We start from the raw sequence: 14799 nt of genomic DNA on the forward strand, positions 1-14799 counted from the left end.
ATCTTGGACATTCTCAAGGCAAATGTCCACAGTTTTGAAGAAGATCTAGACGTCATTCCTAACCGGGGTGCCGTTTGAGCTCATCGGAGGTGCCGAGGGAAATGGTCCAAATTCATCTAATTTCTTCTAAAAGTATTCTTCATTAATTACAAGTACCGGTACTGTATATCTTCGTTCATAGTTCACCACCGTGACAGGTAGAACAATTACAGCAAAAGGAATTTGATGAACCTGAGTGCCCATCTGTTGTCATTCATACATCAGAATAAGCCAAGGCTTCATGCCAGTAATGCATTCAATCAAACAGAGTAAACCAATGCCAAATCCTTGGATCAATATAGGTTGGGGACAATTGATAAAAACCAGAGAAAGAATGGACCGATAAGCCTGCAAAAGTGTCAAATTGTCATGGGATTGCTTTGGCATTAAATATTGACCGAATTTGTACATTTGTCTCGGGAAGAGAATATAAAATTCACATAAAAGATGCGGTTTACGATGTTATCCATAGTGGATGTATGAATACGTATGAATGAATAAATAGTCGTTTTTTAAACCCCGATAAATAGCACCATCTACTGGATCATCATCCCCTAAAATACTCCACTACTACGCATACTACGCAGATGAATGCTGTAAACTTCCGTACCGTGGCATTGGCGAACGTAAAATGCCACATAGCGTAATAGCCATACACGTCATATTTCCATATTTTGGAAGACAAATTGTTTTACAATACAATACAATACAATACATTCTGATTTATATAGCGCTTTCACAACAGCGGCAGCTGTAACAAAGCGCTTTACAAAACAGTTAACGTAAAGTAAAATAATAAACACAACACACAACATAAAACACAAACAGTCGTGCAGTCCTAACCACTTTTCCGTCACACGCTTTGTTGTTTGAAGCGGTTTGAGATGAAAGAGGAGAGAATCAAAGTGTCCTTTAACCAGTGGATCAGAGACGTCATGCTCAAAATGAGCACACGTCGGCTACAAGCTAAGTTTCAAAGTCAACAAGAAGCTGTAGCATCCATTGACGAAAAAAGAGATTGGTTCACTTCTCCTGTCCCATGGAAATCCACTTCAATTCCAAGCGGCGACTCACGGTTCCAAATACGCATCGGTGCTCTTCGCCAACGCTCCTCTCTCCTCATCCTCAACTTCAGCGGCCATCCATCCAGCCGCACCGACGCCAACTGTCCAACAGCGCTGACATAGCCACTGAACAAATCGGGGTTGTGAAAAATGCTGCCCATTACTGGCGCAAAAAACACAAGCGCCCCAGGTCTGTCCAGCACCGACAGTCAATGGCGCCGACATTCGTCCCAATCAAAATCTGTGCTGGTACAGGCGTGCTGCCGAGAAGGCGCAACCACCAAGCACAGATACTGCTCCTTTGACGAATGTCGTGGCCAAAAAGCGCTGAAAACAGTCCATATCAGGTCCACACGATCAAACAACAAACAACATGTGACAAAACAAAAGACAAAAACAGCAAAAAAGAACAAAAAAGCAAGGCTCTTGAAGAGCACTTGCCGAAGGCTGCCTACTCGGGCGCCATCTTGGGAAAAAAAAAAAAAAAAAAAAAAAAAAAAAAAAAAAAAAAAAAAGTTTTAGTTGATATTGTAACAAAAAATTCAACTATATGGCTGAACAAGTCAGTGGAAGGAAACAGTTTTAATTAAGAATTCCACGTGTGTTCTAAAAAAATGTTTTTTTTAATCTTCCAACAATATTGAAAAATGACTGAGGCAAGGATTATGCTTGTGACGTGCTCCAGTTTATTTGACGCTGCCAAGCACCAGGATACGGCGCGGCGTGGCTGCCGAGGAATGAAACGCACCCTTGGCCGCTTGGACTAGGGCGGTGCTAGTGGTGGCCAAGCAGCAGGGCCTTGCCTTTGTACTCGTATACAGAGAAGATGGCTCCCGTTTTGGAGAAGCAACTGCCGGGCGTAGCCGGGGCAGGCGACAACAACAACGAGGAGGAAGAAGGACTCGACCTTTGGCAAGTTTGGCTGTTCTTTTAGCGGCGTAACCGCTGTTAGCTTCTGCAAGGGAAAAGTACCGCCGCCACCACCAACGTCCTGTTTTGTCATAACTGTTTGCTGGGAAGCACCGGCGGCCCGGCTAAAAGGAGCACAAATTGAGGCTGGGCGACTAGTTTGCTAGCGTTCTTGGTCATTATCGAGTGTCTGTCAAATAGTCTCAAAGATGCGCATTTCCCCGTTATTTTGTAATAAGATGTTTTTTTGGGAGGGTATGCCAAATCACGGCTAAGCTAACTGCTGTCATATCAATGTAGGGAAGCTAACAGGAACCTTCATGCTAACGCCTTCGCCACCTAGCAGCATTCGCTGCCCGTGTCAGTCAGTCGAGATGACATCATTTCAAGAGTTTCAATGGCAGAGACGGAGAACAGAGTTGAAAAAAAGATCTTTCAGTACAATGACAGCTATGTTTTGTGTTTCCTTACTTTTTTGATGATCTTTCATTGAACCATTTCTTTAAAAATTTTTTTACATGATCTCTTTGCAAATCATTGTAACCCACTTAACTCCTGTCTCATAGGACCTCAATACTGAGTGATGTGTCGACCCAGTCAAGTTCAAAATTGCCATCAGGAAAAAACATTCTGGTATTTGGTGAGTCTTTATCAAGTGTTCATTGTGGAAAACCGAATCAGCAGCAGTCCTTGTTTTTGTTTGTGGTTGTCAGCACAGAAGGGAGTGGAACATTATTTAGCATGCCTTTTTAAAAACTTTTGTAGCTGATCTTCCTTTCTTGCAAATAATGAAATACGTGATGATGAATACATATTCACAGGTGATCATGTGTGTACCTATTAAAAGTATAATGTGAACTCTCTTTTAACAATTTAATCAGATTATTTTTCATAGTGCATGGATGATTTTGATATTTTTTTTATATAAAAGCGAATGCTCAGAATCCCAACTTCTCAGGAGGAAATGTTTTCTGATTTCTGCCGTCCTCCGTTAAAGTGGACAGGTTATCTTTTTGTTCAATCAAAATAAAATATTTGTTTTTACTCTCGATTACAATGACCAACAATCTCGCCTATTTTTTTGACATGTTACAACCCAAACTGTGAACAGAATCATTTTTCATGTCCATTTGAAACAATGTCACATTTTTTAATAAAGTTTTTATTGACTTGACAGTTACAACATTCTGCCTTGATTGATCTTTCATTCATTTATTAAGTCGGTTTAACTGATGGCTACGGTGTGTTTTAGGGGAGGATGGATCAGGAAAAACGACACTCATGTCCAAGCTGCAAGGGGCTGAACACAACAAGAAAGGAAGAGGACTGGAATATCAATACTTAAATGTCCACGATGAAGACCGGGATGGTGAGTCCACCCGGGTAAAAAGTGAAATCTGTGCTCCAGTCATGTTAATAGTACTTAGTGCCAACTCACATGTGTTATTCTCCTCTGACAGACCTTACACAGTGTAACGTGTGGATCCTGGACGGAGACCTGTACCACAAAGGCCTTCTCAAGTTTGCAGTTTCAGCTCAATCGCTGTGTGATTGCCTCGCCATGTTCGTTGCGGATATGTCGCGGCCCTGGACCATCATGGAGTCACTGCAGAAGTGGGCCAGCGTGCTGCGTGACCATGTGGACAAACTGAAGATCCCTCCAGAGGACATGAGAGAAATGGAGCTCAAGAGTGAGTAAAGGCTGACTTCCTCTGTGGACGTTTGGCTTCCCTTTTATGAATTTTCTGTGGTCTTCTTAGAATCTGGTCGTTATTGCCGATACACGAGCTTTGAAATTAGTGACGGGGGGGATTACTTGTCATGCAAACAGTCTGATTTAGAATGAGGTTATTTTGTGTCTCGGTATTCGAATCAGTATATGCTACATTTGACTTAAATTTCGACCAAGCGTGCTCTTCAGGTGGACGGCGCTCATTTCTTCCGCCATATTTATCGCTCGTCTCGTCTCGTCTTTTGAAAAATGCCAGAGAAAATCGAGAACACGCACCTAGCTTGACTGACTACCTGTAAGAGAGCAATTAAAGGAGAGGACTGCATTGAAGTGTGTGTGTGTGTGTGTGTGAGAGAGCTGACCTATTGTTATGACTGACTGTAATTCATCTTCAGAAGCCCGTGATCCTCAGCAGTGTGTTTTAGCCTCGGGGCGAGTTCAACACTTAATGAATGAGACATGCGCAGATAATGTTCCACTGTTAAATTTAGACGTGGTCATGTCTTGCTCATGAAGAGATCTCTTGAGAACAGATGATGCTTTTTGTATGAGTTAGTTCAGCCTGCATGGTTTTTAACGTGCCTTCCGTGCACGTTTCTTCATTTATGAGGGTAGAACAACAAAACAACAAAATGAAAGCTTTAATATATACAGATTTTTTCTGGACTAGAAATACAAACTCTCTTTCGCTGTTATCCACTGACTGCACACTATTGTGTTTAGTCTGTGTCTGTGTTAGTCTGTGCATGTTTTGGACGTAGCAATAAGTAACAATTACATTTAATGGCTTTAAAATGTATTGCGTTTCTGCATGATTGATGACAGCGCAACTAGCTCGGTGTCAACGCTGCCTAACAATGCTTTAACTCGGCATATTTGCATGAGTCCTACAGTTTGTTGCATAATGACTTAAAAAATACTCATGCAATGCGTGTGAACATTATTCTACAATCATTCATTCATCTTCCAAGCCGCTTGATCCTCACTAGGGTCGCGGGGGGTGCTGGAGCCTATCCCAGCTGTCTTCGGGCAGTAGGCGGGGGACACCCTGAACCGTTTGCCAGCCAATCGCAGGGCACACAGAAACGAACAACCATTCGCACTCACACTCACACCTAGGGACAATCTAGAGTGGACAATCAGCCAGCTACGCATGTTTTTGGAATGTGGGAGGAAACCGGAGCACCCGGAGAAAACCCACGCAGACCCGGGGAGAACATGCAAACTCCACACAGGGAGGCCGGAGCTGGAATTGAACCCGGTACCTCTGCACTGTGAAGCCGACGTGCTAACCACTGGACTACCGGGCCGTCTTGTTGCATAATGACTTAAAAAATGCTCATGCAATGCGTGTGAACATTATTCTACAATCATTCATTCATCTTCCAAGCCGCTTGATCCTCACTAGGGTCGCGGGGGGTACTGGAGCCCATCCCAGCTGTCTTCGGGCAGTAGGTGGGGGACACCCTGAATCGGTTGCCAGCCAATCGCAGGGCACACAGAAACGAACAACCATTCGCACTCACACTCACACCTAGGGACAATTTAGAGTGTTCAATCAGCCTGCCATGCATGTTTTTGGAATGTGGGAGGAAACCGGAGCACCCGGAGAAAACCCACGCAGACCCGGGGAGAACATGCAAACTCCACACAGGGAGGCCGGAGCTGGAATCGAATCCGGTACCTCTGCACTGTGAAGCCGACGTGCTAACCACTGGACTACCGGGCCGCCCTATTCTACAATCACAACCAGAAAACCCCCCCCAGAAAAAAGCATGTTTATTCCAAGTTTTGTGCAACTATCCAATGGAGCTTTGGAAAAGGGCAACACAAAGAAAACCCCAATGTGTTGGCATAATTGGAATATAAATACCTCCAGATTTCTTGGAGGAAGTCATCCATTTATTTCTTTATATTTCAACTTAGACCCCCCCACACACACAGACACAGACATGCTAAAATATCAGCTGGGTAATAATTTCTCGGCATGACAGCCTGGACTTGTAGTGAGCCTGAGTCACATTACATTTTGAGTGGATGTTTCAGCGCGAGGCAGGGCAGAACGTTTGTTGGAGTGGCTCCATTCCAAGAGCTCTTGCAGCCCTCTTGCATCATGGTTCCCTCCCCTCCGACAGTAGTGTCAGCGCTGTTGGGCTGCTGAATTCAGTGTGTGGGCTGGACGCTCGGAAAGTGCGGCTACTCGAGTTTTCTCGCTAAATTGCAGGATCGGTTCAGAAAGTCAAGTGAAAAAAGAAGCAAAAAAGAAGCAATTAGGAGAGAAGTCGTATTTTTTGTCATGTTCTACTCGCATGAGCTAGTTCACCTTTTGAACAAAAACGTGAAAGCATCGAATATGGTATGAACCATTTTTTTGGGGGGGGGGATTCTGTTGTTTTAACGCACTGTTTAAAAAGAGTTTCTAATATCTGAAAAATACAAGTGTGTTTTCTTGGAGTATCATTTTTTAAAAAAAGTAATCCACCATGTGCATGTATAAGCAACATAAAAACTTTTCTCTTCTACTTTGGGAATTTCATTCATCTTCCGAGCCGCTTGATCCTCACTAGGGTCGCGGGGGGTGCTGGAGCCTATCCCAGCTGTCTTCGGGTAGTAGGCGGGGGACACCCTGAATCGGTTGCCAGCCAATCGCAGGGCACACAGAGACGAACAACCATTCGCACTCACACTCACACCTAGGGACAATTTAGAGTGTTCAATCAGCCTGCCACGCATGTTTTTTGGAATGTGGGAGGAAACCGGAGCACCCGGAGAAAACCCACGCAGGCCCGGGAAGAACATGCAAATACTTTGGGAATTTCCACAATGAAATTGATTGTTACATTTGGCTTGATTTTCCTTCGCTGGAGTCAAATAAGTCCACGACAAGTTCATAAGTCAATTCATCTTTCTTCCTTTTCCATTTTTGTCAAATTGACCACTTGGTACCAGTAAGACTTCCCTGCAGAATAGAACATTTCCCTCCTTGCTGCGTTTTAAAGTCGAGGGGTTGGCTCCAAAATCTAAGTTAAGCTGATGTCGCAGGCTGTCCCGAGCTACATTCCAAATCTCCTGAGGAAGTAGGCCAAAGCTTCCTGCATCTAAGCACCCGCGCACGCACGTAGCCAAACGTCTTCAACAGCTGGAGTGGCAAAACAACGATGCCATATTTCTGTGGCCGTTGCTCATAATTATACAATACAATACAATACAATACAATACAATACATGCTGATTTATATACAATACATGCTGATTTCTATAGCGCTTTCATAACAGCGGCAGCTGTAACAAAGTGCTTTACAAAACAGTTAACATAAAGTAAAATTCAACAATGTGTCTCAGTCACAGGGAATTGCAGCAGCAACATTTGCCGTCTTTGAAAATGTGCACAATCTGCAGCCATTGCCGTCATTTGACCATTTAAATTGATATTATAAAAATTAGCATTTTGCAGATCGACATATTAGCGTATGGGCGGCCCGGTAGTCCAGTGGTTAGCACGTCGGCTTCACAGTGCGGAGGTGCCGGGTTCGATTCCAGCTCCGGCCTCCCTGTGTGGAGTTTGCATGTTCTCCCCGGGCCTGCGTGGGTTTTCTCCGGGTACTCCGGTTTCCTCCCACATTCCAAAAACATGCGTGGCAGGCTGATTGAAGACTCTAAATTGTCCCTAGGTGTGAGTGTGAGCGTGGATGGTTGTTCGTCTTTGTGTGCCCTGTGATTGGCTGGCAACCAATTCAGGGTGTCCCCCGCCTACTGCCCGGAGACAGCTGGGATAGGCTCCAGCACCCCCCGTGACCCTAGTGAGGATCAAGCGGTTTGGAAGATGAATGAATGAATGAATATTAGCGTATTAGTTAGCACTGTGCAAATACTGCAAAAGGTCCTGGCAGGGAAGTAAAAAAAAAAAAAAGATTTAAGATGCCATTTTTTTCTCCCCCTTGTCATGGTTAAGTGGTGAAAGCGTTCCAGGAGTATGCCGAACCGGAGGATGCCACCCCTGCCTCCCCACAGAGACGGGCCCTGGCGGCAGGCGAAGACGATACTGTTGTGTTACCGCTGGGGGACAACACACTCACGCACAACCTCGGCATTCCAGTGCTAATCGTTTGCACAAAGGTAAGCGATTCCCAAATTTGTGAACGAAGTACTGCGTGTGCGCACACATTGCACAGCGATGTGATCGATTTAGTTTGTAACAGGAGTGTTCTTGCTTACGTGCAGCCGAGTATCGCTGCCCGAAAGGATTTGACCAGATGTTTTCCTGGCGCATCTTTTACAATCTCTCCGCGTGAAGCCAATATGAGTCTTTCTTATTCCGGCAACGGATTTTACGGGTGGCTTCTTAAACCCTCATGAGGCAGTCACTCGCTGAGCAGCGTTCCTCCACCAACGGAGCATTTCCAATGCGAGCTTTTACTTGGATGTTGTGCTTTGTGAGAGGCTGGCCTGTGTTCAAAAGCAACTCTTCTTGCTCGGTAAGCCTCCAGGCAAAGACTTGCGTCAAAAGTGCCTTGTGGTCGGCATCGCTTGGCGTGTCAGCTGGGAACTTTAAAATGGTGAAGATGCAGTGAAGTTCTCTTTGCATCGCTGCCTTTTAACTGAGACCGATTTTTGGACTCTTCATCGAGGGCTCTCTCTACCTGATCGTATCGTCATAGCAGTCAATTTAAAAGAGATCATCCAGCCACCCACTTTCTTCGCCCCGTGGACCTTTCACGAGGGGTGTGAAGAACACTTGAGTCTTCTTTTTCATTACGAGCACATTTATATAAAACACCCCACAGCTACAGATGACTTTATATGTCCAAATCTGTCTTGGGGACTGCAGCAATGGCCTCATAGGGCGCTAAAATGAGCACAAAAAAAGGCTTTCTGATCTGTGAAATAAAAAAGAAATCTCAAAAGAGGGAGATTGAGGTTCATTTCCACGATGAAAAGCATTCACGTCACCACTGTTCTAACTCCCATTTGTCACATTTCTCTCGTCTCTCTGCCAAATCCGCAGTGCGACTCAGTCGGCGTATTGGAGAAGGAGCACGACTACAGAGAAGAGCACTTTGATTTCATCCAGTCCCACATTCGGCGATTTTGCTTACAATGTATCCTTTGAGACCTTTTGTCAATGTCGCTTTGACTCCGACTTGCTTTACAGACCTTGACGCGGCTCAAACAGATGGAGCTGGTCTCATCTACACCTCAGCCAAAGAGGAAAAAAACCTCGATCTGCTTTACAAGTATATTGTACATAAATTGTATGACTTTCACTTTAGCAATCCTGCCCTCGTCGTGGAGAAGGATGCCGTGTTCATGTAAGTGAGGCTCAGCACGCAACAAAAATTTGTGTTTACCAAAACGCGATTCTCAGATATTCGATTACTTTCAGGAGCAGAATATAAATACAGTGCACTAAAACCAAACTTTGTTCTATTCTGGTAGTCCATCGGGGTGGGATAATGACAAGAAAATCTGCATTCTGCATGAAAACTTGACATCAGTCAGACCTGAAGATCCATTTGAAGATTTTATCACGAAACCCCCCGTTCGAAAGGTAAAGCAGTTCGTTCCCGCCGGCCAAAATGGCCGAGTTCTCATATTTTGCCATTCGTATCTGAGCTTGTATTTTTTTTTTTTTTTCATCTAGCTGGTGCATGACAAAGAGATAAATGCGGAGGATGAGCAGGTATTCCTGATGAAACAACAGGTACGCTTTATGATGTGCGAAGTGGTCTGGCCAATTTTCCTGCTTTTGCAAATAACTCACAGCAGTTCCTACATGTTTATTTTTGATTTTTTTTGCAGTCTTTATTAGCAAAGCAACCAGCCACACCGACAAGAGGAGCTACCGTAAGTGTGGTCAATAGAACTCTCGAAACACTATTCGGCCTCCTCCGCATCCTTCTCACGACATCCCCCTCAGCAAGTTGTTGGTCTTGACATTGTCAATCTGATTTCTGTGCGGCAAGGAATCTCCAGGACGGACGGCGTCAGGTTCTCCGAGACCTGCGGGACGCGCCGGCCAGCCCACTTTGGGCAGTGGTTCCCCGATGTCTGCCGTCAAAAAGCCTGATGCCAATATGAAAGGTAAAGAATATCAAGACCCGTGTCAAGTTTCTCACATTGATGTGACCGCTTTTGACAATGTTTCATGCGCCAGCCAAAACATGCGGATCATTTTTGTCATTCCAATACTGCCCCCTAGAGGTGGGTCATAAAACCATGTTGACCTCACACATTCACTGCCAGCCATTTTCAAACCCTACCATTTGAAAAAAAAAAGAATATACTGTATATAAGGACATAGCTGGGATCATACGCCTGCCTTAATAAAAAACGTTGTTGGCATTGAATGACTTTTTAAGCACATCCTGTACCATTCACCTTTGGAAAACCGCGTTTCTCGTTTTTCTACATCACTAAATACAGCAACTAGGAAGAACAGCCCAATATTCGGTCAAGTTAGATTGACTAAGTTCAACTGGAGTTTAATTTAATTGCAGTCTTGTTCGAGACAAGCACCAGCAATTCTGGAAAATGTGTCATAGACCAACCACAGCTCAGTATTGGGTCCCCATTCATTTTCGAGTTATTTTCAAGATCCTCCTCTTTGTTTTCAAATCTCTGAATAATCTGGCGCCACCTTACCTCTCTGAGCTCATCCGCCCCTACACACCTGCCCGGCGCCTCAGGTCTGTGGACCAGTCTTTGTTAGAGGTACCAAGAGCTAAACTGAGGCTCAGAGGGGATCGAGCCTTTTCTGTTGCGGGTCCCTCTCTCTGGAATGACCTCCCACTGAACATTCGGCAAGCCTCCTCGCTGCCCATCTTTAAAGCCCTCCTCAAAACTCACTTGTATTCTTTGGCGTTGGACTCAGCATGACTTAGATTTGTTCTTGATTTTACTGCTTGGTGCTTTCCACCGCCTTTATTACCGATTCGTCTTACTGTTTATTGTGTATGTTCAATCGCTCCATGTACAGCACTTTGTATGCAGCGATGGCTGTTCGAAAGTGCTCGAGAAATACTCTTGACTTGACTTGACTTGTTCTTGATTTTACTGTCTGGTGCTTTCTACCGCCTTTATTACCGATTTGTCTTACTGTTTATTGTGCATGTTAAATCGCTCCATGTACAGCACTTTGTATGCAGCGATGGCTGTTTGAAAGTGCTCTATAAATACTGTTTGACTTGACTTGACTTAGATTTGTTCTTGATTTTACTGCTTGGTGCTTTCTACTGCCTTTATTACCGTTTCGTTTTACTGTTTATTGTGTATGTTAAATCGCTCCATGTACAGCGCTTTGTATGCAGCGATGGCTGTTCGAAAGTGCTCTATAAATACTCTTGACTTGACTTGACGTTTGAAGTCAAGGGTAGGTCGTTCATCTTGGCATACGAGTCACTTGCATATTTTCCCACAGCGGGAGCTGCCACTGAGGGCGTATTGGCCAACTTCTTCAACAGCCTGTTGAGTAAAAAGACGGGATCCCCGGGAAGCCCCGGAAGTGGCGCTGTTGGAGCCGGCGTGCAAGGCTCTGCCAAAAAAACAGGTACGAACACATTTTGTTTATTCAAGTTTTAGCTCCACGGCCTGAACAAAAAATGTAAAAAAAAAAAAGGATTTGTGAAAGAGATCTGTGCTGAGCTTCTGAGATGGGAAGAAACATGTGACAGGCCTGTATGAACCAAATCTCTATTCTCACCAACGTAACATTTTGCTTTACAATTGTAAGTTGCTCAACTAACCGTTACGTGACAGTCTTTTTTTTAATTCATTTTTTTGCCTGCTGTGTGCGTCATCACCCCGACGCCAGTATAACGTGCCTCTTTTTCCAGCTTTTAAGGCGAATGCACGCGCACGGCGCCTTTTTGCTTGATCCTTCATTTTGCATGTCTTAACTGTGGCAACAAGCCGACAACCTTTTCAGCATGGGATAGCGTCACCTTCCAAGCTCCGTTCATCCGATTGCTTTTTAAGAGCGCGCACAGAAGCTACAGGAGATTACTTTTTTTTTTCCCCCTTTTGTCTCCCTTTCTGTTCCAAGGGCAGAAGCCGGGTTTGACTGACGTCCAGGCCGAGTTGGACCGAATGAGCCGCAAACAGGACCCCCTGGTTTCATCCACCAACATACCGCCGCAGACTGAGAACGAAGCGTGAAGCCCACAAAAAGAAGAGAAAAAAAAAGAGAGCTACATTGTTCACCGCGTAAATAATGGAAATTCAAGTACAGTATACATGTGAGCATAAACGATTGACCAAATCCCCAATGTCTTTGTCAGAACGCAGGGCAGGTTCCACCAAAACCTATTTGGGACACTGTAAGATGTTTTGGCGAGAGAGAGAGAGAATGAGAGAGGGAGAGAAAGAGAGAAATGGTTAAAAAGATCCTAATAAGATGCTTGTGCGGAAGTCTTAGTCCTCTCCACTTTCAGTGTTATCCACCAAGGTTGTCTGTAGAGAAGTCTTGAAATGTGCGCACCCACGTCGGCGCAAGCCCCGGGACACTGGGTTGCTGGCCTCCCAGTCGCTCAGATATTTAAAAAGGAAAAGGAAAGGAAAAAAAACACTCCTGAGTGGAAACACACTGGCCCTCTGCTCAGCTTGTCTCATCGAAAGAATTGGCTTGAAATTGAAACATTATTTAAACTCTCGGTTGCATTTGTCTTGGAGCTGAATTCAGATGTTTGCGAACAAAACGTTGGGCTTACGCCAATGTATTTATTCAAAGTTCCTTTTTTTTCTGTGTGTGTGTGTGTGTGTGTGCGCGCGCGCACCGTTTTAGGAAACAATCTAAACACAACGCGCTCCAATGCCATTGACAGCATGAAAGAAACGGGACAAAGTCTAGACAGCTGATCGCATCATCTCGAAGGATTCTGTAAATAAGTGCCAGGAAAAGTCTCTTCAGGTTTTGTTTTGTGTATATACAATTCTTTTTCCAAGTCCCGCCCCCTGCCTCTTGACTTAACTAAAGCCGGCATTTGACAAGGCTTTGAGGCTCCGCCGGAATATTTCCTTTCGCTACAGGTGTGTATATTTGGGGAAAGGGGGGGTTGGGCAGCATCTTTCCTACGATTACTCCCAAAAGTGCCTGGCACACGAGGCCGCTCCTGCTACAGTCGAGTCGCTTTTCCACAGGAGAGCAAATGCACTTGTAGCACCGTCGGTTGAAAGGTTTCAGTCCATTTCGTGTCATCCAAATAATTTATTGACCTTTTTGTTCATGTACCTCAAGCCTGTGGTTGCTGGTATTTTATTTGTTTGGGTTTTTTTTAGGGGAGGAGGGGAGAGAACCCCTTTTGTGGCCTCATCTCAAAATAAAAGATCGCACACCTTTGTTGAAATTGAAAGATTGAACTTTCATGTACGCCCAAAACCACAAGTTAGTTGCTTTCCATGTTGTGTTTGTATCACCCCCCTGTAAAAACATTCCGTTTCCACATCAGGATGAGAGGAATCACCTTCGCTATTGGAAACTGGTTCCTCCTTGTCAGACCTTTTTTGTTTGGTGACCTCTCCAGGGCCCTAAAATGACCTTTGCCCTCAAAACGACACCCTACCTTCATAGCACTCTCTTGCTAATGTGTTGTACTTTATCAAACACTCTAACGTTTCTTGGTTCAATTACCCCCCCCCCCCCCCGCCCCCACGGCCTGCCACAGTCGCTTTCACACAAGATGTGGTAAATGCATAGGAGGTGGCTGCTGCTTTAGAAAAGACGAGCAGAGAAAGTGCCGAGGCGCAATGGATCCCATTGTTCTCTAATTTACGCCGAGTTGGATTTGGAGTCGCCCGTACATCTTTCTCTCCCTTTCCACAAACTATTGAAAATGCGAGGAACCTTGCTTTAAATCACTCGGGCTTCAAGAAGACCACCATCTTTGATACGAACTGCACACTGATTCCTCTCGATCCAAAATGAGGGCTGTTTTTTTGGTTGTTTGTGAGCGGCTGGCGTACGCAGTAGATGAAGCACACCTCCGCGACCACCACAGGAACCGAACGTGTTGAAAGAAGCACTTTTCCATTTGCAACAGTTAAAAACACAGAATGCATCGTATCTGCCTTGCCTTTTTGCGCTCGTTAACTGCTGAGCCGACACCATAAAATAGCGTATTTCTCTGCATTTGCTGCTTCTGTACTGAAAGGTACAAACAACCCTGCCTGTGGTTCACCGTTGAATCCCAATATTTAATTTTTTTTTCTTTCGAAATTGTGCAATGAGCATTTTGGGACATCCGAAAGATGGACCCAAATGGATATCCATTGTCATTTTTGCCCAAGTCTCCTTTTGTTGTTGTTTTTTTTTTCTTTGAGACTGGTTCTGCCCATTTGACATTTTCTATTAACTATCAACTGTCACTCCAAGCTGATTGATTTAACCTGTTTGGTCCCACTTGTTAGAACTGTAAATTGGGTAAAAGGAATGACGCGCTCTCTCCTGCTGCCTGGTTCCATAATTGCATGTTTCTTTTTTTGTTTTGTTTTCGAGTCATGAGCTGAACGCAACTTTTGTACTCTGGCCTCAGTTGAAGTCAACTGTTGCTCGACAACTTTCAATGAATTGCCTTTGACCACTAATGGCGGTCCTCAACTTTCGGAGAGGACAAGCTTCTGCTACCAGTCCTTTTTGTATTCAGGATATCAAGGTATAAGCACTCAAACGGCTGCTTTTTGTGTACTGAATTAATTCAGAATTTGATTGTATGACTTTAACACAACGCTGTAGCCTCTACGCTGCCATGTGGATTCTAGCTTCTTGTGCTGACCGATAAGGAAAACCTAAGGCTTCAATAAAACATGAATCCAAGTGTGGTGTTTTATCGTGCTTGGCGGACTGGTTTCACCTTGTGAGGTTACCCTATCAACAGGTGTATGTTTCGAATATAACAAACGACACGATGTTTGTTTTAGGGTTTTCTTTTTGATTGAAAAGAATGACAATCTTGGCGAACCCAACCGGAATGAGCCTAAAGAAAAAGTTTTTTTAATTAATGTTAATATTTTTAATTTTTTTAATTAAAATTACATTTTAATTAATTTTTAAAAACTCTTACCA

General features: G+C 44.3%; 1 protein-coding gene across 2 annotated transcripts; it reads left to right on the forward strand.

Moving 5' to 3' along the window:
- Positions 1-1832: 1832 nt before the first annotated feature.
- Positions 1833-14550, forward strand: dync1li2 (dynein, cytoplasmic 1, light intermediate chain 2). Of its 2 annotated transcripts, none has more exons than XM_052062531.1 (13): positions 1833-2015; positions 2579-2652; positions 3265-3381; positions 3473-3703; positions 7696-7859; positions 8749-8842; positions 8917-9052; positions 9180-9291; positions 9385-9444; positions 9543-9587; positions 9707-9824; positions 11161-11289; positions 11785-14550. In XM_052062531.1, the coding sequence occupies exons 1-13, from the start codon at positions 1930-1932 to the stop codon at positions 11895-11897; spliced, it is 1479 nt and encodes a 492-aa protein (XP_051918491.1). In that variant the 5' UTR covers positions 1833-1929; the 3' UTR covers positions 11898-14550. The 2 variants fall into 2 exon arrangements, with proteins under 2 accessions (XP_051918491.1, XP_051918492.1); XM_052062532.1 differs by having other exon boundaries at positions 11790-14550.
- Positions 14551-14799: the final 249 nt, after the last annotated feature.

This window comes from Hippocampus zosterae, chromosome 4, assembly GCF_025434085.1.
Source record: "Hippocampus zosterae strain Florida chromosome 4, ASM2543408v3, whole genome shotgun sequence".
Classification (NCBI taxonomy): Eukaryota; Metazoa; Chordata; class Actinopteri; order Syngnathiformes; family Syngnathidae; genus Hippocampus; species Hippocampus zosterae.

Excerpts from the sequence above, each read along its gene's own strand:
- dync1li2 (XM_052062531.1), top strand. The coding sequence starts at position 1,930 with ATGGCTCCCGTTTTGGAGAAGCAACTGCCGGGCGTAGCCGGGGCAGGC. Across the intron at positions 9,053-9,179 it reads GAGAAGGATGCCGTGTTCAT|TCCATCGGGGTGGGATAATG; the intron begins GTAAGTGAGGCT and ends CTATTCTGGTAG. Across the intron at positions 9,588-9,706 it reads CACCGACAAGAGGAGCTACC|GAATCTCCAGGACGGACGGC; the intron begins GTAAGTGTGGTC and ends CTGTGCGGCAAG.